This window comes from Aquila chrysaetos, chromosome 18 (assembly GCF_900496995.4).
Source record: "Aquila chrysaetos chrysaetos chromosome 18, bAquChr1.4, whole genome shotgun sequence".
NCBI lineage: Eukaryota > Metazoa > Chordata > Aves > Accipitriformes > Accipitridae > Aquila > Aquila chrysaetos.
Window position 1 is genome coordinate 14,916,181 of NC_044021.1, and position 26,173 is coordinate 14,942,353.

General features: G+C 40.8%; 1 protein-coding gene across 1 annotated transcript in view; it reads right to left on the bottom strand.

The window, feature by feature from the left end:
* The window catches only part of DUSP22 (dual specificity phosphatase 22), a 45,082-nt gene that overhangs the window by 12,048 nt on the left and 6,861 nt on the right, over positions 1 to 26,173 (bottom strand). Inside the window, exons 3-4 of the mRNA XM_030041882.2 lie at positions 18,253 to 18,335; positions 1,820 to 1,869 (exon numbers count right to left, since the gene is read on the bottom strand). Coding sequence (XP_029897742.1) covers positions 1,820 to 1,869; positions 18,253 to 18,335 — 133 coding nt within the window. The remainder of the gene's footprint in view (positions 1 to 1,819; positions 1,870 to 18,252; positions 18,336 to 26,173) is intronic.

Sequence of the window (26,173 nt, forward strand, 5' to 3'; positions counted from 1 at the left end):
GTACAGTTAACTGCTCCTAGATAAAACTGTGTCAAATCCTCACAGACTGAACAAAGACAGCTTCCTCTTGCTTTCAGATAATTGTATGGGCAAAGCAAGCAACATTGCTGTTTGCAAGCATCATGGTCTGATTTTACTTGAAGGTCTGGACTGTGTAAAGCAGAAAAGAAAAATCGGTTACTCATCAAGTTTTATTTTAAGTGATAAAATGTATCAGTATTAGAAGTAATGACGTTTGCTTGCAACCACCTGATACCAAAGCAAGTATTTTAGATGCCTGCAGTGTAACAGAAACAATACTCATGCAAATATTCTATCTTCTTACTGAAGCTTTAAGAGCTTTGGTACTGCACCAGACAGCTCAAGCACCAGAGGTGATTTTTCAATATAACTCCTTCATGTTTAACAGTGAGGGAAGAGCTGAATTGTACATCGATTAACGTTCAACACAAATGCCATCCTTTCTATTTCCATTCCCAATTGATCCAGATCTCTATTAACAAAGGAAGCAGATTTGCAAAACATTTTCAGAAATGCTGCAGATCTCAGAATACCAACAAACAATTAATATGACAACATATGAATGTTTCCCTCTAATCTCATTTTTTTTTCCTTCCCCAAAGCATTTTTTTTTACTTTCCAAAATTTTTTTTTTATTATTTTAAGTATTAAGGCCACAAAAGTTGCCCATGACAAAGGCAGCTAGCTCTGCCTTCTCATTACAGACCTGTCTTGAAATTGCAGGGCAGGGGAGGACGACAGTGGGGTTTTTTTTCCTTCCCCTAAAATCAGGACAGAAATGCAGAATGAAAAGGCAAATCACCACACATCAAATGCCACGCTGGAATCTTTCTAGGGTATGAGAAACACATACTCTAAAAATATCCCCCGAAAGCATGAGCCAGAATATTGCTGTGATGTGAGAGAAAAGCAGTGCTGCATTTCCTTCCGTACCTACCAGGCCTCTTTCAACTACTTGTTTCTCTACAAAACTTGGTAGCAGGATGTGGCTGAAACCCCCCTCACCTCTCCCCAACATAAACAGTGAGCTCTAGAAGAAAGAGTTGGTCACCATCCAAGTTCTCTTACAAAACCTGTTTTGATTTCTCTTTGGAATCAAGAATTGCTATGCTCAATGGTTCAAAACATTAAAACCAAGGGCAAATCAATCAGCGTTTCATGAATGTTAGCAGAGATGAGAAAGAGCGAGGCTGGGACACCCTAGTTTCACTACATATATCCTCAAGGCAAGAGTCACTGCAGGGCAGAAACTCCCCGCTGTGCCAGCCTACTACTAAGAGCAGCAGGGCCTTCTGAGGCAGGTTCCAGAAGTCCGGAGCAGACAGTTACAGGGGTAGTTTGCACACCCGGACTTTATGTTGAAGGCCCACTGTGAGGATTTAATTTCAACTCTTGAAGCACCAGGCTTCATACCTCTTTCAAATACTTTCTTTTTGTTAATGGCTAGAGATAGTGCTAACAAAAAAGAACAGCTAAGCAAAAAGATTTACAAAAACAATGGCTAGAATAAACTGGGACTAAATCAGGAGCAGACTCACTAAGGAATTCCTGAAGTTTAAGGCCACAAATGAAGAGTGTTTACATACTGACCATCCTACAAACCCTTACACACAAAAAGCAGGGTTTGAACCAAAGCGGCTAGAATAAAGTGTTACTGTGTTTTCTTAATGGATTAAAAACCACATTTGTGTAATGCTTGTGAGAGATCAGAATCAGATCTTTAAGCTCATTGTAAAACAGGCATCACGCTACTGTGGGATTTCTGGGGTTCTGTGATTTATTTTTAAAGAAAACTTACAAGTTCTGCGAGGGTGAGTCAGCAGCAGGAATGCACAGATACTTCACTCCCTGTGTAAAGAAACAAAAAGGAATGAGAATAAAATATCCAAGTTAAATACATTTATCTACCACCACACAAGTCCTGCTCTAGAGTGGTGCAGTTTTATTGACTTTGAGGAAGGCACGCCATTATTCAGACAAGCAGAGATCATCTCTATGCAGCCAGATTTTAAAACGCTGTTTTCACATCTGTTTTGTTGCTAAGACACCAGCACATAGCTTAGTCATGCTTATCCCAAGGCCCAATAGTGAGCTTTTTAAAATAGAAGCATCTTCACCAAAAAGGTGTAAACCTCTTTTTCAAAATCTCATTCTTCTTACATTTCTAGTAAAACTAAGTTGCATCTTCTGCCCTTCCCTTTCTCTGAACAGATGCTACAACCTAAAATTGTGAAAAGCAATTTCTTTTGATCCCATGCAATCATTTTTCTTTACCTAGTTGATAAAACAAAAAAAATGCATTTCAGAGAAGAAACATGTTTGTGGTATGGGTTTTGTTTTTTATTTTGGGGAAAATTCAAGAAAAACAACTGTAAAACTCATACTTTTCTTCCACAAAGTTAGCCTCATTTTCTTAGTCAGCTATCATAATAAGTTACAAGATCAGTTAGGGAAGTTAGATAATGACTTCTGATGCATTAAGAATGTTACTGGGTATATTTAAAACAACACTATAATCATACACTACTGCTTTGCATTGTCAACGCTCATTTTAACTGTCATTTTATTTTCAAAGCTTGTTTTGCTCCTATGACTGTTAAGAAAAAGAACTCTTCTGAAAGCATATTTAGCTAACTTCTCAAATAGGACTTCCAAGAATATAGGTTGCAACTCAGACACACAAAAACTACATAATTCACTGGAAGTCTTTCAACTTATCTCAGATGCAGACTTACGAATTTTTCAGGTGTACTTGTAAAGATAAGGATTCACAGCAAAAGGTCCACCATAAAATGCACCTTAGTTTATCTTTTTGTAACAATGCAAACCCCTGTAATAATCCTGCACGTTCAACAACGCACATGGAAAGTCACACATTTATCTACAAAAGATCCTTTGCCAACAAGGTGGAACACAACATGCATCTACCAGGCATTTCATTTGCCAGCTGGGATGGCAGGGGGAATTTTCATTGCTCAGCTGTGATGGCTACCTGAGGCAGCATCTTCTCCAACACCACCTTTGCTTTGCTGGCTCAGAAACCCCTCTTTATTTCCCCTACACACACTTTATTTCACTTGCCATCTCACACCAAAGAGCAATCCCTTTTAGAAGAGGTCCTGACCCCCGGCACCATGATACACCATCACGTTAATCCTCTGCAAGATGCATGAACTTCACCACTATGTCAGAAAGGATGTGGCGATACCTCACCCCCATCTCTTCACCACCACTTTTTCCCAACCCCTTCAGCCAGTGTCTTCTTCACAGCCACACAGATTTGAGAGCCTGCCCTGTCCCCACCATGCTTTACCAGACTTCCTCGCTTTGACAGACCATCCCCAGCACGCCACAACCAGAGGAGAGTTGCTTCTACCCATGGCCTTCTGGACCGGGGATGGCAGAGTCAGTGGGGAAGGCTCTGCAGACAGTGCTAAGCACGGAGATAGAGACGCGGCAGTGACTGACGCAGGAGAAGGCACCATCGGGACAACGCCAAGCCAGTGACAGCACGTGGCAGGTTGCGTGAGAGCTGCATGGCAAAATGCAGCTGAGAGGAGAGGGTATAAGAACGAAGTCAGTTTGCAAACCAAAGCAGCTTGCTGCCGGAGGCAACGGCATCACCGAGTAACAGTCCCTCCTGCCTTGCATCAGAAGGGATGCCGGCTGCGGGAAACCCGGATGGCTCCACAGCCATAAGCTGATCCACAACAGCTTGCACAAATACCTTCATTTAGAAAGACGATGTAGCAGTAATACATATATTGATGGGCTGCTAAGCCAAGGATGATAATTGCACTGTGACAGATTAATTACGGTAATAAGCATCTTGTATGACGCATTTGAGAGGTTTATCTCAGACACCAGTGTCACTTCAAGTGAGTCACTCCAGTAGAACGAGGGCCTGTGACCTGAAAGTAAATTTACATGTTAATGCTTTCCCCCACACCTCTAGGCAACTCCATGCCACTAACTCTGCACCACCATGGGAAAAAACGGGAAGAAAATTGAAGGTAGGAGATGGGTTAACTCCAGAGCACACTATAGGCCAGAAGGTTCGCTCCTCCGGCACGCACTGACGCAAGTTGTTCTACAGATTTAGAAGCTATGGCACATGCCGAGTGCTTTTCACAGACTGAGTGCAGAGGGGCTTTCAGATCGTGTTCACTTTAAAAGCAGAAGTAGCACCAGCACAAGTTTAAGACCCACAATGTTCTTTTTTTGTCATGGCTGGCTAGTTCCCACTACCGCAAGCAAGCATGAAACTAGCCTCTGAGAGACCGCACACGGTACTGAATGGCTCATCCAGAGCCTGATCCTGGAGGTCTTCAGCACTTAAAACTTCCAGCGAAGCGCGCAGCACACTTTTCACTACTGTGCTCGCAAATGCTCACCATCAGCCCATTAGCCTTATTAATACAGCTTCTCAGACAGGAGATGGTTAAAGTTATTGGAATTTGGTATTTTGACCGATGCGTGTCACTTTTATGGTGTTTTTGGAAGGCTGTGGTGATGGACTCCTCCCTGTGAGGAAATAATCACACACTCAACTCAGAAATAGTTATAGGTGGGATTTCAAAAGTACTGTGCAGTGACCCAACCTGACTCCCACAAAAATCAACAGTGAAACTCTCAGCGACTTTGACCCTAACACTGTTTGTCCAGAGTTGGTAACTCCTAAGGATCCCACACTGCCATCAAGTTTTGCTTCTCTTGGTTGAAATAACGATACTAACAGGATAAAATACCATTCATTATAATTGGATACCTGAAATACACCACCACCACAAGATTGTATGGAGCAGGTCTTCATAAATGAGACTCGGGATTTTCTATGTAGATATTCATCTGTTGATTGCTGGAATTAGCTTCTCCTCACATATGCTGGATAGACGTTCTTTTTTAAACACAGTGGCAATAGGAAGATACTTAACTACTGAACCCTGCTGTCTGTGACTTTTTTAAAAAAACTACCCAGGATCATAATATTATTTGTATATTTGTGCCCCAAGACACTGCTGTCCTTCCTGTGCACATACCCTGCAGATAACATCTAAGAACTGTCCCAAAGGGACCTTTCAAAGCAGAACAGTTTATGCGAACCGAACAATACCTACAACATTTTAGATGGGGTACTAGCCCGCAAGAAAGATCAAGACATCACTATTTTATTACCTAGCAGTTTGTTTGCCATTCTGAAACTGCAAAGCATAAGATGTAAGAAACAGCGACTAAAACGGAGTAAGCTAAATCAAAAGATTGTTGAAGAGTCAAACAGACCAGCTCCTAGTGATAATTTCAACAGGCTCCAAATCAGTACCTAGTCTGCAGTTTCATTAAATAAACCTGAATCTGGTTGCAGATACAATATCCAAAGTTGAACCAAAATTACATATTGATAAAGATGGGAAGACAAATATAAATTTCATGTCAACCACATGGAAGTCTTCATTCTATTTATTAATTTATTTTTAAATTAACTCTGTTTTGTTCCCTAGGAATGACAATTCTCTAAAAATTATTCAGTGGAGGAAGAACAGAACAACTGAAAACAGCTATTGTACCACTTCACCTACATACACCAAATTAGGTGCCACAGAATAACTACTCATCCCCAAACATGGTATTTGTTCAAAGCAAAGAGAAAAGCTTGCAATTATAAAAACTGATGAAAAGAGAAATATTATTGTAAATCCTACATGAAGTAATACATCCACTTTATTTATTGAATAGTGCTGCTAGTACATTGTCATTCAAACATTTCTTCAGCTGACAGCTGTCAGTTGTGTCTTATGTCTCCAAACAAGCTTTTTCCCAGACTACCCATTTAGAGGAAAAAAAGAAAAAAAACATCAATCCAACCTTTTTAATTAAACAGAAGTTATGTATGTTCTATACTTATGGAATGTATTCAAACCCAAGCTTCTAGGTCAATGAGATGCTGAACAGAGCTTTCTTCTGCTCAGCTCGATTGACTACTACTTTCTACTTGTTATCATTAAATCATTGCTCACTTTCCTTTCTCCATCAATCACCTTTACCACCAAACAACCTTACCCTCCAACACACGCGCTTCTCTAAACTTTTTCCTTATTATTCACATGATGATCCTAACTGATGCCCTTATCAAATAAAAGCAGCACTCCTATTTCTTTTGGTGTATTTAACCTGTTAAGATTACCCTAAAAAAAAAAAAAACACAACAGTAAAATAAAATATAATTTACTTTTCTGTTTTCTGTTTCAGCAGACAGAGTAACCACCAAAACTAGATTTCTGTCTCTCTTAGGCCCTGAAACTAAATGCTACAGTTAAACCGATACAGTGAGAGCTAACAAAACTAGAGCAAGTATTCCGATTTCAAGATTGTCAAAGTTGAAACAAGCGAGAGTTAAGTAAAATTTCTAAAATTCACTGTTATTTGAGAAACAACAACACTTGCACAATTTCATCACAGATTCTAGAACTAAGTCAGTTCTGCTGCAGTGAATATTGAGGTATTAAAACCAAAAAGGTTTAGGCGCACCCATATATATGCAGAGGTTTTACACTACAGTTAATAAGGTATTCATGGAATTGTAGTAATTTTCAAATTTCTAATTATTTTAGAGGTTGATCTACTAAGATTGGAAACTGAACAGTTATCTCTCACTTGGAAAAGTCAGTAAAGACTACAGAACAACACTTTCCTAATACTGTTAGCTTTTAAAAAAGATAATTAAATCTTTGTTATTAAATCCAGTATTTCATGAAGCACTCAGGAAATGTAACAGTCCAGTTTAAGGAACACTCTGTTTCTATGCTACTTACCTATAATTTATTTTAAAAACTCCAGCTTCATTTTAACTAAACTTGTTAAAATTGGCATTTGGGTTTTTTTAGTAGAACATGTAGAGTTTTGCAGTAGCAAAATGACACATCTACAAGTGCTACATGTCAGATAATGGGTCAGTGACTGAGAATAGGATCTCTAAAGAGCGCGCACAAGTTTAATCGCGCAATACCAAGAATAATTTCAACTCCAAACAGGGTAAGGTGCAACAAGTACTGCGAGACAAATACAGCACGTATATGAACATTTGCTTCTTTGTAATGAACAAAGATGTTCTGAAGTCACTAAGAATGACGCTCAGTTTGATTACACCCTAAATCATACTAACATACAATTTATCTGTGAAAGAAAACTGTCCAGCAAGTTTTATATAAAACCAAGTACTCTAGCAAAACAGTAGGCATGAGAATAAGAGGAAGGACTAAAAATGCTACTCATTATTTCATGTTTAGTGGTTTTTCCAAGTAATGTTTTTTACAGATGTTCTTCAGAACATTGTCCCTGCCACTGCTGTATATACAACATTTCTGAGGTTCTAGTTAGCACTGGAAACCTGAATCTAGAACTTCAGATGTTAAAAGGCGAGGAGAGGGAGAAAGAACCTCCTATTACAAAATTTCTATTCTCCCAGGGCAGGGGGTGGGGAGAAGGGGTTGTAAAAAAAAAAAAAACCAAAAACCAAAAGTTTAAAAAAAGCAGGATTGTATTTTTGGCATTAAACCTCTCTATTTAAATTTATGTAAAGACACCATCAACGACTTCCAAGAAATTTTTTTTAAACCTAAACCCCTAAACTTAAATTTGTGAACCCAGATGCAAATAGAAAACCTCCAGCACCTGGCAAGTTCTTTCAGGTTAGTCAAAAACCATGTGTTAATTTGAGTCGTCACATCAACAGATGAGGGCAGGACAACTTATTTTTGTTTAGGGGCATTTCAGCAAAAAAGCTAAAGTGGGAAACAGCCAGCACAAAGCTTCCTCAAGCCAAACCAACACAAGGTTATCAAGGGTTTTGTCCAGTAATGCACCAAACTGAACCTGCTAAACTGAAAACCGTTCAACCGTTTGTTTGTCCTTTCAGTTACTTTCTGTAGCAATCACCACTGGTGCCGATTTTATTAATGACTCATAGAAAATACATTTGTGTTTCGGCAAAAAACAACCACTAATTGACTTTAGTGAACAACACATTCGAGTTTGGTTTTGAAAAATATTATAAATGAAATTGAAATTACATGAAGAATATGAACAACAGAAAGCGGGATGCTCCTGCAATTAAATTTATACATTTGGGTTGTGTCATCTTGAATAATACAATAGTTTTTACAAGTCATGGGTTTTTTTGCAATGTTTGTTCATGGTTTTCTTAGGAAGTAGTCTCAGTGATACTTTTGAAAAGTCCGTATCATTAAGGCTGGAATGTGCCAATCACAAACATAAAGTGTCCTGTCAAAGCCCTCCTTCCCCATCTCTCCTCTCTATCACCCTTTCTAAAATTGTAAGAGGGAAACATTGAAGAGTTAAGGATTGATTTTACTTTACTTGCACAAAGAGCTGCATATATGATTTCTAATTCTAACCCTGAATTCCAGTTCTAACCTGGCTGATCTGAAGGGATGCAAAGTGGGAGAAAACTCTAATGAGTTTATACTAAATGGTGGTTTATCTCCTTTAGGACACACCGAGAATATTTGCAGGACTACATACTTCAGCTGAGAGGAAGAACCTCGTTAGTCTGCCTTGACTAGAGGGCTATTCAAGCCCCCAGGCACATCAGGGCATATCTAACATCTGAGCACTACCTATCACACTTGGTCCCTGAACCCTGAAGGGGGTCTCCGAGTACTACAATAAAACATATACCCCAGCTGCCTCTTTCTTTCAGGGAATGCTGGAACATGATCACTACACCTCTGGAATATGCTCACATTACGAGCGTGGATTAACACACTCGCCACATCATCTCCTCTGCACAGAGCAGGTCAGAGCATTTACTCTGTTCTGGTCAACACCGTATCCAAGCAATGAGAAACACCAGGCGTTTACTGGTCCAAACATCTCTCGTGCAAACAGCTCACCATTGAAAGCTTCAGACAGTCCTCATCCTCTCCTCCCTGACATCTGCCACTACAGGAACGTGCTTGCCCTGACACGGCTAGTGCGTGCTGAGCAATTCAAACAGTGAACTAATTTAGTGCATCACCACAGCAGCCCCTGCCAAGGGTACCTCATGAGGAAGGCCCGGCCTGACACACTTTAAAAGCTGCTTTGTGGAAGCCTCTCGGCTTCCTAGTGGGCTACCGATGTAATTTTTGAAAAATTTGTCAGAGCTCCCAACTTCACAAGCAGAGCCAATGCCAGATACGGCATTACTTCAAACTAGAGAAAATTGTCTGGTGCTGCTACACCTGAAAGGAAAATGGTAGCTATTTTGCTCAGCGTGGTCTTCTGAAACATGTCATGAGGGGGAACCCTTACCATGAAAAGGCAGTAAAATATCGTAGAAGAAAGTTAAGTTTTTTATTAGAAGAAGTGCTTGTATACTTACTCTTGACAGTAGCACAAAGGCTGAAAATTGACAGCTTCCAACAGTGGTGATATAAGACCTTAGGGCTATAGATGGAAATGCAACAGTCTGAATTGACTAAATTATTAATTTGCAGAGCTGATCTTTATACAACAGCAATGACCTTGTGATATGATATTAGCAACTCTGATTTTGAAGGCTTTCTTGGCTTCTCCCTCTTTAATAGTTCCCATATGTCTTTGGGCTGGATACCAAAGACAGCAGAGCCTGCGCAGAGAACACGTTGCCCAACCATACCCGGCAGGGACTTCTCTCATCATGTCATCAAGATGCAATTTTCATATATGAATGGCCTCCTACAGCCCAAGATTTCTGTATGCTATCCAACATTGTAACATGGTTTTAATAGACTGGCGGTTCTCACTAGCTGAGCAGCACCTGTCCAGAATTAGCATATGCTTTTCAAAAAAAAAAAAAGTAGAGCTGCTTGGTTTCCCAATATTTCCCTATTTAGTTTTTTCCTGTTGAGCAGCGATATGCTTTTGAGTCCAGACAAATGCTTTCTGGATGGGTGTCTGTGAGCACTAAGGCAGCTTTCAGCACTTCCAGAGTTATCACCTGCAGGTGCTGGGGGCACGACATGGGAATTTTTTCTTTTGTTTTAGCACAGGGTAATCCCCATTATACACACACACACAAAAAAAAATTAAGTCAGTCCAGAACATGCAACCATGAGAGAAAGAAAGAAGTTTCCACAAACTGGTGATGGAAAGAAAGGATTAGAAAACTAAAAGGAGATGAGGCTATTCCCCTTCAAAGCTTCAGTAAAAGTTCCCCCATAGTAAACCTCATCACATTAAGTGCTAACAGCAGATACAATAGGTTTCTATAGCAAAACCACTATCCACAACCTATGCTAAGCAGATTACTTGAATCATGCCAGAGCTGCCAGTTCAGCTCCTCTACAGCTTAGTTTGCTTTCCTTTTCTAAAAAACTGCAAATGTATAGTCTAAAGATCATCTGTAAACATGCAAGACTATCATGCCCAGCTAAAACTGCATTAAGATTTACAACATCTAGCCAGGCTTAAAAAATATGAAATGAAATTCCAGATCTTAATGCAAGCTGATATGAATGCATTATCTATACTAGGTCTGCAGGCTACGTCCATTTGATCTTAGTAACATTTCTCAGTTTTTGACAGGTATTCAGTCATTTAGCTCTTCACTTTCCTCCAAAGGTCTGGATTTACCAGCCAGTCATACACTTTTTTCTTTTAATTCATAAACTTGATCCAGCACTTCCTCTTGTGATTTCTCCAACTGCAACTTTCTCATCCTTAACACCGTATAAAACAAGTATATCACAGCATTCAGCAGAGAAAACTGGTGCAGAGAAGTTATACAGCTTCTTCATAGCATCCTTATTTTGCTACAACTTCTATTCCTCACACTTACTGGTTCTGTTCCAGTTACAGCATCTTTTTTTTGCCTGTATTCTATTAATGCATTTGACTGTTTACTCATGGAGTATGAAAGATTGTTATAAAAGATCAGCACAGATTTTTTCAACTGTGCTCTTCCCGTTCACAGTTCAGCTTCTTAAGACACTGAATATTTGAACCCTATTTCTACTCTGATTAAAATTTTAAAATTTGCAAGGAAAAAAAAATAATCTAAAATTCTTTATAAGATGACCTGGCCTGTGAAGTTTTTTTATTTTCAAAGATATCGTTCATTTAAGTTGTGCTGGCACAAGCTAACAGACTAGATAAGAAAGATGCTTAGTTCAGTCAGCAATTAGGTCTTCTCTACATCCTTTACCCTTCCACCCACCTACCATATCAACACTTACTTAGGTAGTCATCAATTCAGGAAAAAGGGGAGGAAAGCCACTGCTCTGGAGATAGCATGTACCAAATTAAGATGATATTGTTAATGGCATCAGAATACAAAGAAAAAAGAATAAATAACTGTCCTCTGCAGGTGTTCTGGTTGACTATGCAGAATGAGGGGGGGGAAACCATAACCTATAAAGCTAATATTTTAAGAAACTTAGAGAAAAAGAAAAGCAAATGTTTCATAGGCATTACAGAGGATTTTCTCAGCAACCAGAAGACATTGCAACATTCAAAAAAATTCCATACAGTGCCTTAAGATCACTCTTTTTGTTTGGAGAAGAAATCCCACAAACAGTAAGACTTGAAACAGAACCATCTGGTACCCGAGTATCACAAGGACACAGACAGGCTAGTCACATGAAATTGAGATGGCTAAAACTTATGACAGCTTTGGTACTGAGCAGAGAGAGATGACAATACCCCGCAACCCAAGAAATTGTGCATGTTTTGTTGGGATTTCATTTACCTATGCTTCATCCAAATTACTTTAATTGAAACTATCACATATACTGATATACTCTTTCCTCATCTGAAAAAAACAGCACACTAAAAATAAAAACAAAACAAATATTCTGTAGCAACAGAAAACAAAGAAAGAAAACTGACATGCATATAGAAGCAGCACACATGCAAAAGCCTACTCTTAATGCAATTTGTCATAAACAGAGTGAACAACAGAAAGCTTTTGTGGCAGAGGACAGTACAGGAACACCCAGGTAAACTCTTTTGTTGATTTAAGATCTACATTACTGTGATCGTTCGGAAGTCTCCAAGATGAGTGCAGCATACAGAGCTTCCTGCAATGAAGCAGTGGTCAGTCTGACAATGATAATGCTATAAATAAATTAATGCCAAAGGACTCCACAACCACAGGTGACTGGTAACAGGATTCATACATTTACTAGATCAAACTTCTGGTGCAGGTCAAGAGCAACAGCAAAATTACTCGTAACTGACAAATGTGTTGTGGACTGTGTGAAAGAAGCTGGTAGTTTCAGTCCATTTCCTGATTGATGGACAGGTGTCTACAATGCACACAACAGTCACCACAACTAGCTCCTCAAGGCGTCTCAGAAGGACCAAGGACTGTGAAATGCTCTGGCTGTGAAGTTCAAAGCTCAAACATCTCTGCAACCCAGCCTTACCTGAACCAACTTCCACACATAAAGAGCACACAAGAAAATCTACTGTTGCCTCTGGCAGTATGTTTCAGCAATTACTTACCCTCACGGTTAAAGTCTTGCTTACTTCCAGTCTGAATCTGTGTGATGTCATTTGCCAGCCACACGTATCCCGCTGCTCTCTGAGGCGAGTTCTCCACACGGGGGCCTGCGGAATGTCTACCCATCCCTGCCTCTCTTTACAGATAATACCTATCTGGGACAGGGCCTGAGCAACTGGCTGACCAGAAGAACTTCTAGCACCCTTTCCTCCCCCAGGACTCATGCTGTACTCCTTCCTGCATTACACACAGCAATTGCTGCCCAATGCAGCAGAGGAAGCATTCTTGCTTTTGCCAGTATTTAAGCGTGTGTGATTGGGGGGACAGTGGGAGGAATGGTAAGAGATGATTAAGGACGCTGCAAGTTCAGCTGCTTGGATGTGACTGTCCACCACAGCACGCACTTTCCAGAACAGGATGCAGCTGTTTTCAAGCAGCTGCACAATCCACATCAACATCCTATTTGGTTTGGGCCCACATTCATTTCCATGTAACATCCCCCAGAACAGGGTCAAACACCTGGAAAATCCAGAGAGAAACACTCTTAGCTTCAATGAACCTGCAACCAGATTCTTCTGGCAAGATTAACAAGATTTGCCTTTACTTACTTCACTTAGATCAACTGGCACAAAATTTGGACTCAAGATCTAAGGCAGTAGAGTAACACCTAGCTGGCATCCTTTGAAGCAACAGAGGGAAGAATTGCTGAGGATTCATTACGAGTGCTTCCACGTTCTCTGTGGGTTCTGACTGACCATACCAGCTTGGTTAGGATACATGGATATCACAACAGTCAGACCTTTGGCCTTTTGGTCTCCAACTTAAAAAGAGAGTTCTACCAAGAGATCATAGAATCACAGAACAGTTTGGGTTGGAAGGGACCTTTAAGGTCATCTAGTCCAACCCCCCCTGCAATGAGCATCTTCAACTAGACCAGGATGCTCAAAGCCCCATCCAACCTGGCCTTAAATGTTTCCAGGGATGGGGCATCGACCACCTCTCTGGGCAGCCTGTGCCAGTGTTTCACCACACTCATCATAAAAAAGTACTTCCTTATATCTAGTCTGAATCTACCCTCTTTTAGTTTAAAACCATTACCCCTTGTCCTGTCACAACAGGCCCTGCTAAAAAGTCTGTCCCCATCTTTCTTACAAGCCCCAGTTAAGTACTGAAAGGTCGCAATAAGATCTCCCCAGAGCCTTCTCTTCTCCAGGTGAACAACCGCAACTCTCTCAAGCCTTTCCTCACAGGAGAGGTGTTCCATCCCTCTGACCATTTTTGTGGCCCTGCTCTGGACCCGCTCCAACAGGTCCGTGTCTATCCTGTGCTGAGGACCCCAGAGCTGGATGCAGTACTGCAGGTGGGGTCTCACCAGAGCAGAGTAGAGGGGCAGAATCACCTTCTTTTGATGCAGCCCAGGATATGGTTGGCTTTTTGGGGTGTGAGCGCACATTGCTGGGTCATGTCCAACTTTTCACCCACCAGTACCCCCAAGTCCTTCTCCTCAGGGCTGCTCTCAGTCCCTTCATCCCCCAGCCTGTATTGATACCAGGGGTTGCCCCAGCCCAGTTGCAGGACCTTGCAGTTGGCCTTGTTGAACCTCATGAAGTTCACAGGGGCCCACTTCTTGAGCTTGTACAGGTCCTTCTAAATGGCATCCTGTCCCTCAGGCATGTCAACTACACCACCCAGCTTGGTGTCACCTGTAAACTTGCAGTGGGTGCACTTGATCCCACTATGTCATTGATAGAGATATTAAACAGTACTGGTTCCAATACAGACCCCTGAGGGACACCACTCATCACTGATCTCCAACAGGACATCAAGCCATTGACCACTACCCTCTGGATGTGACCATCCAACCAATTCCTCATCCACCGGACAGTCCATCCATCAAATCCATATCTCTCCAATTTAGAGAGAAGGATGTTGTGGGGGACCGTGTCAAAGGCCTTACAGAAGCACAGATAGACGACAACCTGTTGGATAGATCCAACAGGTCACTGCCAGATACACTATTATTTAAAGCACACTGAGATATGTTTCCCCATCTGCTTTTCAGTGTCTCTCACATTTTGAACAGAGATTTTAAAACCTGAACTAGATGAGAAATAGATTAGAAAGCAGGTGGCAAGAAACCTAATTATTCTCCTCTGTATATGGCTTTTGTGTGGATTTATAAAACATCTGAGACTGTTCCATGGGCAGCTGTCCAAAGCGCTCTGGAAGAGCCAACTTGATTCACCAAGGCTATTGCCTCTGTGCCTCTGCAGAACACATATCAGGCTGTTGGACACGGCTCTTACTCAGGGGCTGACTTCTGTGCATCTGAAATAACAAACCTTGTTCCATAAGGCATGCAGTCCTTTCTCTTGGACATGCCACCAGTTATCCATAATTTTTTGTGATGGAGTTATAAACCTGCATCTTTAAACTACAAAATGCTTACCTAAGTGGTTAAGTTCCTGTATAACAATGGTGTACTTTATTGGAACAATAGCCTTAGGATGCTCTCTAAATATAAATTAATTTCAGGATTGGTTTTATTAGAGGACAAATTTCCTTGAAAGTTTATACAAAAAGAACTAAGGAGCGATATTGCAAGATAGTTCAGGCCAGGTTTTGGCAAATTCTTTCCAGTATAAATCACTCAAAGCCCTTACAAAACAATTCTGTGTCTTGTACTTAATGCAGGCTGCCAATTTCTAAAGGTATAAAAAGTCTTAGAATCCAATTGATTTTTAAACCCACTTTTCCCCGTTATTCCAGCTTGAAAGTATGCAACAACTTCCCAAGGCCAAACTTTGATTATGAGCCACCCATAAATCAGACATCCATGAGGGTTTGTAAATGATCATTGAGATAATGTCTGAAACCAAATTTCAGTAAGAAAATCTTTTTTTCTTTTTTTTTTTCCTTTTTTTTTTTTTTTTTTAAGTTATTTCTCAACAGGCACACACTATGTAACCTAAACCAATATAATACTTTCTTGTAAAACTCTTCAATCATTTTCTAATAGCTTACCAACTTAGGAGGAACTAAAGCAACATATATCTAAATACTGCAGTATATAAAGTACAGATGAAAAGACACTTTTTAAGAGGTACTGTGAGTATTTTAAACAATCAAGTAAAAATGGTCTATAACATCACAGAGAGGGGCAATGCCATAAGTTACTAGAGTGGAAAATAATTTTACAATCTGTAGCAAGTTGGTGTTCACCACATACACTGACGTTTGCTTTTATTTCTTGAGTATTGCATTCTTGAGTATGGACAACAAAGCCAGATTGGTCATTTTCATTCTCTACCCACCATTATCAGCTTTAAGTGCTGTATCATAAGTGTTACTGCATCAAAACAGTCATTACTGAAACTTCAAAATCTGACAAGCAAGATGTGCGTAATTTGTGACCTCTGAGAGCTAGGGTATGCAACTATATTCGTTTGTTCCACAGACAGCCAAAAAAGGCCAAATTTTCTTTGATAACATGTTACTACAATACTACTGAGTTTTTGATGTCCAAAAACACTCACCTTCCATAGCTTGCACAGAAAGCTTTGTTTAATGAAGTATTTGTAGCATTTCCTATAGGTTGACTAGGAAATACTTGAGATACAATAGTTAGCAAAAGACAAATGCAACTACCACAGTCCAAGAAAAGGCAGCTTTTTACAGATTACGCTGCAATTCCGTGTTTAAAGGTCTGAATGACATCAGATTAATTTCTGAACACAAATGTAAGCCCTCGGTTTCCATGAGTGAAATCTGGGGGGAAAGGGGAAGAGGGAGACACATTGGGAAAGTGTTCCCATTTGACTTCAGTAGACTTGAGAACAAGCCCCAACCACAATGTGGATACACAAGCTGTAAACAAACCTGGCAAAGATGTAAATAACAAAGGAAGTAACACAACCTAACAGATGTTTTCTAGGCCCTTGCTCCTAAACAAAAGCATTTAGTTGCAAACAAGCACCACAGTAAGACCATGAATGATAAAGTAATTAACAATCAGCTCAGCTCCCAAACAAATGGAACTTGCAATCCTTCCACTACTTTAAGAGCTGGGGAGAAGTTTTAACAGTCATTTTCCAGACCACTGGCACATAAAGGAGTATATTGCATATTGACAAAATAGAAGGCACAGTTGGAGAAACATTTCTTTTAGAAACAAGGGTGAATAAAGGAAGTCCATCCTCAACCAGCCACTACTTGTTCCCATGCCACTGTAACTTTTGAGACACTATTGTGAACCAGATTGGGAACAGATCTGGGGTAAACATAATCTTTCATATATTTTGTGGGGGTAGCTAGAGGAAGAAATAGTGACTTGGTTATATTTAACCCACAAAAGCTCCCAGATCTATTTACCATGCAGCCTCACAAACAGACACACCACAAGTGAGGTGGTGGTGTGTGGGCTGACAAAACTACCACCACCACAAGAAACACTGGCCTGAGGCTGCAGCTGACCTGTGCCATAACTAGTCTTCCTTCTTTTCTAATCATAATAAAACAAAGCAAGCTTCTATCCATTTTAGAGAACAGCACCCTAGAGGAAACATTACACGTCCTTACTCAGTACAACTGTTTATCTCTTCAACTAAGAGCACTCTTGAAATTCAGTATGTTTTAGACTTCACAAGCATCAGGCACAACAGAAGTCAAACGCACAGTATAATAGAGTCAACAGCTAAAGCTCTGCTTCAGCACAGTTCTAAGTTCAAGGTCAATCCTGAATTCACCGTTAACTTGATTTTGGTTGTAATCGTGACATACTAGTGACACCTTTTATTCAACTTACCTATTGACTTGCCTGGGAGAGGTGGAAATTCCGTAGTTTAAGGACTGAATTCACTACAGACTTTTTACATGAAAAGAATGAAAAGCAGAGATTCCCAGCAGCATCTGAGGGGGTAACACCAGCAACTGCCTTACCCACTATTTTGACATATTTCATGAAAAGTGGAATGTAGGGAAGGAACAAATTTAAGGGGACAACAGTCCCAAACATAAATCAAATAGCAGGATTTTAAGGTGTAGCAAAGCCCAGCCAAACTCCCCTCCTGCCAAGGTAAGCTGGTGTAAAGAAGAAAGCGCAACAGTCCAACACAGGAGACCTGCAGCCTGGTCCCAGCTCTTTCACTGCTCAAGATGACACAGCAAGTCAAGTCATTTCAGCTCTTCAGATCAGCTTCCCTTCAGTAAAATGGGGAATAATACTTCATGTTGAAGCGTTGGAGACCTACAGATGCTCTGCTCTATTAGATGTATTATACGAGGGAGCACTGGTTCCTCCCACACCCCAAGCCTAAGTAAGGCTATTTTACATGGAAAAGGACTGCAAACCTCTTACACAACCATCTGCTATAAAGATTCAAGAAAGGGGCTGAAGTACAAAGGAGGGTTGGTAGTGGGGAAAGGGGAGAAGGCATGTTGTTGTTTGTGTGATGCTTGAACTCCACACAGAAGGAAACTTACCTTTACTATTAAATTAATAACACAATCCCATTATTGTGTTGTATTGATTGACACACTAATTGTCTCTTCATTTGTCAGTTTGATTTCTTGTTGTTATAACAGCAGCAACAAAATCTGTGACCGGATCCCAAAACTACAGCTGTCAAATATTTCCACAAGAAAATCAGTCTCAAAACGCCAATTGTACAGAACAAGAAATCAACCCCAAGATGACTATAACAGTCATCTGCAAAGTAAGGATTTACCATGGAGTCCCCCACACCTCTTACCTCGAGCATAGGGCGGGCACTGTCATGGATTGAAAGAATGTGCGTAATGTTATTCTTACTCAATTGCTCTACATCTCGGGCATCTGTGATAAAGGGAAAAAAGGAAGAGAATTTCTTTAATCTCTTGAAATAGCACGCTCCCCTTTCCATTGTGCATGTTGAAAATCACTTATCATTGGTACATTTCTTTTTGAAGCTTCATAAAGTAAAGCAAAACCCCAAACGCAGCTGTTCTAGAACAGCATCATCAGAGTGGGTAACGGGAAGAAACACTTCTAACTCCAAAACAAATTATATACTATATAAAGAACAAGCTTAAGTGACTCAGGAATGTGTTCTTAAGTCAGAAGTTTCATGTATTTTGCATCTGAAATATAAGTCTGTGTATGCCTGCGTGCAGGTGATGGCCATCTGAACAAGCAGTCAGAGCTGTACAAGAAATAGCTTACCTCCTCTCTACCCACAAATGCCCCTTCAGGAGATGTATTTTCACTTGGGAGACAGACCTTGTGATATCCAGGTCTGAGAAGTGAAGTCAACCGTATCGCCTGAATTGAGGTATTAACGGGCACGTCAAAACGATAACTAGATTCTTACTTCCTATGGACTACTAGGGAAAAATGTGCATTTAGCCAATACACATCATAACTTTAAATCTGAAGAGAGATCAAGATGATAAAGATATTGAACGTATGAAAAAGCAAAATGCTACAGCAAGGAAGTGCAGTTGTGACAAGGTGGTTCCTAGACCTGTAACCAAGGGGTTTCAAACATTCAAAACTGGAAAGCAAACTGGGGCGACTGAAAATTTAGTGCTAGATATTGCGAAAGCATAGGTTTGTTTCTATGGGAAAGAAGGTAAAATAGATTATCTGTCATCAGTGAGCAACTTTCCCCACACTAAACCATTAGCATGCCAGAAAATGACCTCAGAGAACCACTAATACAGGTAAAAGTTAGTTTGTGTCCATTTACTTTTGACCTTTTCGCTTGAGAATGGCACAGCACACCATGGCAATTACAGCAGTGGTTTTGTGATGTGAACACCTGCCTTCCAAATCTGCCCATACAATCTGTTCACATTAGCCTGGTTGCACACAAAAAAAGAGCACTGACCACAAAGGTTTCAAACCGGCTCTCTCTAGGTACAAAAATAACAATAGCATCACCTGTACATTCTTTATGTACGTGCAAGAGTTCAATTAGCATCTCTTGCTTCATCTTATTCCACTCTACTATAAAGTTTCAATGCCTTTTCTACATACAAAGAGGAACTGGACATTTAATTATACCAGCCCATAGACAAGATCCACATGAGCACAGTAACAGGCAGTAAAATTTAAACCTAATCCAATTATGAAAGCTTCTCTATGGCTAATAAAATGGAAAGAAGAGTCAAAAATGCATTGATTTCACTTGCTACTGGTCAAGCCTGTATGATCAACACAGATGCCTAATCCTTCAGGAGAGAATTAACATTAATTCCATCTGAAACAGAATTAAGTTCTAGCTTCACAGACCAATTAAAATTTCCTAAAAAGCTCAGAGTGAGCATTTCAAAGAAGAAACGTTAGTATTTGCCAGGAGAGATCTTCTAATCCACCTGACCTTCAGATTTTTTAACAGTTTATAGGACAGCCTTGATTCCTCAGAGAACACCTAAGCAGGCAAGGGTTTGGAAGCCCAGAAGCCAGCCTAAGTGTCCCTAAAAATTACTGCTTTCTGTTCGCCAAAGGCTAAGGGCAGATTTCAGACTCTGCTGACTGGAACTCACGGTGTTAATGCATACCTAGCACAACGAGACCCCAATCTCTAATTATCAGTGTGACCTACGTGGTAAGAAATGGCTTGCCACACAAGGCAAACAGCTTTAAAAGAAGATATGATCCAAATTAAATGTTGACTGCTTTGAACCAGTCTGAAAGTCCTAATGGACACAGTACAACTCAAAAGGACTGAAAGATTTTAGTTCTTCAGTTAACCAAGGACTTAGGCTAAAGGAATTTCAACAAATCAAAACTACAGTAAGACAGTGAGATTTCAGATATTCCTAGAAACAAGCTGGAAATGGCTATCCCAGACCTACATCCCAAGGTAACCAGAAGGTCCTCAATATATTTAGGAAACAACCATTCAAATCACAAAAGTAGAGGAGAAAAAGCTTCCTAGCCAATGACTGTTTTATCTGGATCTAAACTTTAAACGGTTTACAAAAGGGAAATTCCCCTGGCACCTGCCATAAGTCTTTACAGATACTACAAAGCTATTTAAACAGCAGTATAAATGAGATATCCTGTCACTCACGGTCTCATACCATAAATTACAAAAAAAATTAAGGGGTTACATAAAGGACCACCAAAAGCCAGAAGAATCACCATTACTACAGCAATTCTAACTTCTTTACTGTAGCACAGTGCTGTACATCCACATGCAGGCTCACATTTTGAAATCACAGCATGAAAAAACCCATTTCCAAATTTAAAGATGAAAGAAACCTATCGGAGTCCATCTTGTGCATCCCTAAAGGGTCCCTCAACTGTAGTATTATTCTTCACAGTAGGTTACCCAATATTCTGTTTCATACAGCAAAATGCTTCTCAGCTGATGTGGATTTCTGAATAAAGCCTTTAGGAAACTCTCTCCTCACACAAAAGGACACAATTCACACTGGGAAAGTCTACCTCTCTCCTTCCCATGCCCATATTTAGCTTCTTTTCCCTCAATTTCATTCACATGACTCCTAGCTTAACCTCCACTCATACGCAGAGAGCTGCAAACAATTGCAAAAGCAATGGCAAAGTCATCAAAATGGGACTGGGGAGAAGGTATGTCAGAATTTGTTTCCCTGCAGCTCTGGGAAGCCTTACTGTGTAGCTGGGGAGCAAATCACCTAGCATGCTGTGCTTCCATGCCCCATATGCAAAAGGGAGACAATACTGCTCCAACCACTCCCATTAAGACACATCAATGACTGAAGGACTCCAATACTAGGGTGATGAAGTCTTAAATGTACATCCAACCATTCTCTCTAACTTTAGTATTTTAGTACCTCCATAGAGAGACAAGGTGAGGAATAAATATTTCTCCCTTTGTAGAGTTAGATGGGAAGAAACAGCTGTAGAGTCTTTTCCACCTCTACTGCTAACAACAAAATACCAAAGCACCCTGTCAGGAACAGGGCAAAAAAAGCATTACAGTGATATGGGCCTGATCTGCAACATTTAACTGCAATTCACTTGTGAATTTAGAAGATTAAATATCTCCACAAAATAAGTGAAACTAGTTTATTTTTATTTTGCTACCTTTCCTCCCATTAGCCAGCTATGCCAAATTAAAGGCATTCTCCCTTCTTCCTCCTCCAAAGCCCACATTTCTGACTTTGTTGTTCGTCTTTTCAGACAGACATGCTCCTATAACAGAGTAATCTAGTAAGTATTAAGTTTTCAGTATAAAATTTTAGGTTATGTACACAAAAACAGGGTTAAGTGCTTAGAGAAGGCAAGTCAGCCCAGTACGTGCAACAGTATTAAGTCTCAATCTGCAGACGTATAGAGACTACAGTTTCATCATCACCATATTTTTTTTTTTTTTTTTTAAATAAAGCAACTTTTTGCCTATGCTTTATTTTCTGCTTTGGAGAGAACTGGAGATAGACACCTGAAGGAGAACCTCCTCTCCAGTGGTTGAGACCACTAAGAACTATTACCAAGAATGATTTTCCATCAGGAGAGCTTTGTTCCAGAGTCCAGTGATCTGCACTTACAGAGACACACACACACACAGAAACTAAGCACATGAACAAAAACTGCACATCTCCTGTCCCCACTTCACACTATGTTCTAATCAATATTTTGTCCCAGCCTCTAAGAAGGACCTTTTCAGGGAGTGAGAAAGCTGTGGAAAAGGATCCAAGTACTCTGTTTAGTGAGAGTACCTATAAAATGTCTTTCTTCAAAAGACAAACCTGACAAAGTGAATGGTATCTTCACCATCTCCTGTTTCCAGTACTTGAAATAAAGCCTTAGGAAAGGGAAGCAGCTGATAACAGGAATTAATTGGATCTAGAAACAGAGCAGAATCACTTGGCGGGCACTGCCTTTTTATACGCTTAGTAACAGGAAGGGCAGAAACTTTCCCAAGACTCTCCAGCTCATCCACAGCAATACTGGACTCTTTGGGGGGAATTAAACCTCATATTGTGGCTTTCCCCTTCAAATCAAAAAGCCCCCAAATATTCCATTGGAAAAACTTGAATCTTCCAAATATGACTACAAGCAAGGAAGGACACAAGCTCTCTAATATTCAAGGTAGAAACACTCTTGAGTCTCTGGTGCTCGCTACTGCTACACCTTTCCATTTGGAACCAAACAAGCACCCATTTAGAACCTCCTATCAGGAGAAATGGTATTTCTATTTGTGCAGAGAAACAGGCTAAAAAGCCCTGTCATATCAGTCTCTTAAGGAACAAAGCACCTATTTTAATTGTGAGTACAGGTGCCTTTCAAGGGACATCAGGTTTCCAGTGCAGAAGACACGTGGGCATGCAATCCCACAATAAATTCTTTGTCTTTTCAGAGGATTGAATTTCATCTGTAAAGTACAAATGGAACAAACCAAAATTTCCCCCAAACTAGAGGTGGGAAGAAGAGTTAAATTCCCCTTTCTCTTCCCTCATTTTTCCTCTTAGCCCCCCACCCTCCCATTTGCAAAAAATAACTCCTCCTTAACTTTCACTGAAGAAGCCCGAGAGCTCTGTTTCCTTCTGGGCTTTCAGACCAAACTCAGTCTTGGTATTTTGTATGGACATCTGTGGTTCTTCTTGAATTTTTCTGCCCTCTAGCTGTGCAATCTCAAATACACTCTCTCAGGAACATAGCACAGTTTTAATGTGCTACTGATGAGCAGAATCATGCTTATAGATCTTATAAGCTAACAAGCACTTAAGCACATACTGAGATCTATGCTTTTCAGGAAAGTTTTCCAGAGACATACTCAAGTCCTGTGGACTTAGGGAGATTTCAGCATGTACTTCAGTGCTTTCCATGATCAGGACTACACATAACTTTCTACCCTAAAGACCCTAAGGTGGTTGTAAAAGCTCCTCTCATTCTATGTGCCTAAAGGTTTGCACAGCAGCAGCAGACAAACCAGAAGTAGCAAGCTCAACTCCCATTTCTGCCGCAGATTTATTTCACAAGTTTTTCTTGCGCCTCAGTTTATCTCCCAGTCAAATGCGGAGGAGTTTGCACTTCCTCTGTCATGGCTTGTTTTTAAGTTGATTGGGCCTAAAGAGACAGTGAGAAACCCTATACATAAAGTACAAATATTGCTGAATATTGAATAATAATTCCCCAATTGGAACAATTGCTGAATGCCTCCTCCAGACAACGGCCCTCCAGGATTACAGTGTTTAACATCTTTAACACCCTGCTTTCACTCAAAAGGAAGGTGCCCATCTGGAACAACTGTGCCTCTTCCCAGTCTGTCAGTGTCCCCAGAGGTCTCCCAAGCAGCAGGGAGACAGGAGTGTGTGCAGAATGGTATTTCAACCTGGCTGTGGAAACCCTGCCTGCCCAGGCTCCCTGAAGAGTCAAAGGAGGGGAGGCTATCCTCCAGAGGGCAGATCAGAGCGATTCAAATTCTCCTGACCGACCTTCTGGAGAAGCTCCCTCCTCTCTACCCCCTGCACAGAGACCCAGAGCGTGCCACGAAGCCTCAGCCCTGTGTCCAGGCAAGATGCACAATGCCAGGGATTCAGTGTTACTCCTCTTACTGACACGATGCAACTTTATTCAATTCAAGCTATTGGTCTCAAGCTGGAGAAATAGGAGACTGCTCAAAAGCGCATTATAGGAAATAATTCTGTAAACCTGTGTCTTTAAAAGTATCTAGCCATTTCAGCTGCCCTAATCAGGATACTCTAACCAATCCCAACCATATATGCTGCTGAGTATTTCTCAGTCAACGATTCCCTTTATGGCAAAATTCATTAGTCACTTTTTGAAAAACTGCCACAAATCAGAACATGCCCCAGGAACATGGTAATCAAACTCCTCCAGAAAAATACACTAGTGATTAACCAACAGCCTGTTCCTAAATGGGATGACTTCACTGCAAAGAGAGCTTGTTGCAATTGCTCTTAAGCAGTGAGACGGGGGGGTGTTGAGGGACAGGGGATACAGAAAAAGATAGAATTATAAAAGTCTGCTTTTGTATCAGTGAAGTACTGTAACACCAATCTTCTCTCTTCCTCTCTAGGTACGGTAGCTAATTTGAGATTATAACAACTGGTACTCATGATGGTAGAGCATAATGATTAAATGCAATGTAAGCAAAGGTCATAGCAATAAATAAACAAACATTTTGTGTTTTTAATCAATTTAAAAAACAGACTCCGTAACACAAACGCTGAGATTAAAGCCAACCCATCCTTACCCTCTTTTATGGAGGTAGCTGAAGCATTTCAGCCTCTGCTTTTTTTTTTTAGCTAGACTCCCAGAAACACTGCCCACTCACACCACCTTCATGTGCACGCCTCTACTCTATGCATAGAAGTGACCTTACATGCCATTTAAGGACCATTTGCAAGGTGCAGAGCAGAGTGGCCAGAGCAGCACGAGCGAGGGGGTCGCAGGCCCTGGCATCGGCAGAGATGCTGACTCACTCCGCAACCTTGGCCAACTCCCCTCAGCTGGTCAAACTGTTCCTCAGCTGAAAACAGAACTGCACCAAGAAACAGATGCTCTGGCTGAGTTTCGCTCCCCTGGGCGGACTGTCAAGGGCTTACCACCAGGACGGCCACAGGGAGAGGGACAGATTGAGAGCCACGTTCCCTACACCCATCCTGCCTACCCTGCCAGACAGCTTGAAACCTAAAGGACTGCACTATCAAACATCCTCCCATCCTGCCCCTCTCCTAAATTACTTGACAGGAAAGGGAAAAAAAAAAAAAAAAAAAAAAAGAAGAAAATAAAAAGAGGAAGCAACATGGCTGTGACCAAGTTAATTTTGTCACCAGCCCATGCAGTGGTCTGTCCAAAGTGTTTTCAAAACTATCCTCTTCCCTTTATTTTCCTTTTTTCCTGCTTCCTTTCTTTTTTCTCCTTTCATTACCTACTTCCACCAGTATAAACTCACCTTCATCCTCTCATTTTCCTTACCATGACATGATTAACTCCCTTTCACACACTAGCCACTGTACTTGTGTTTGCATCCCAGTGTGGCAAAAGACAGCTTTTAACTTCACATGTACCTCCCGGCTGCCTCTCAAGGTGATCGGCTCCACTTCCCAAGGGGCATCAAGCACTGGACCAGCAATATGGGTCAGCAGGTCCAGAGGCAGGTAAATTGGGCAAAAAACCACTGAACTCACAGGTTTTGGGATTGGGGGTGGAGGGGCAGGGAAGGAAGGGTGGGCATGAGGCAGAGAGGAGGTGCAGCACCATCTAAATCCAGTGCAGACATTGTCCAATCTTAACAGACCAGCGGCGATATCAGACAGCCCAGGAAGGACAGGATATCACAGTAACCCCTATGAGTCCTGCTTTGCTGTTGTACCCAAGCATAGGAAATACAGGGTCTACACAAATCAAAACGACTGTACAAGCACAACTGGTTTACTTCTGAATAGGGACAGTCAGCTGGAACTACTGCTAACGGAGTGCTTTGAGAACAGGTCATTTATTTGGATATCTACATAGAGTTTCCTGTTTTTTCTAAATACAGTTCTGTCTTTCTGTACACAAAAACTAAACGTCATGCAAAAAGGAAAAAAAATCCAGAGAATCTTATGTCCATGACACAGACAGTGTGAGTATCGGTGGTCAGACAGCGATCTGCAGACCTATCAGTCTCACAAGCAGTGATAACAGAACTCTAGCAGTTGTTATAAATAACCAAAATAATGAAAGCAATGAGCGGG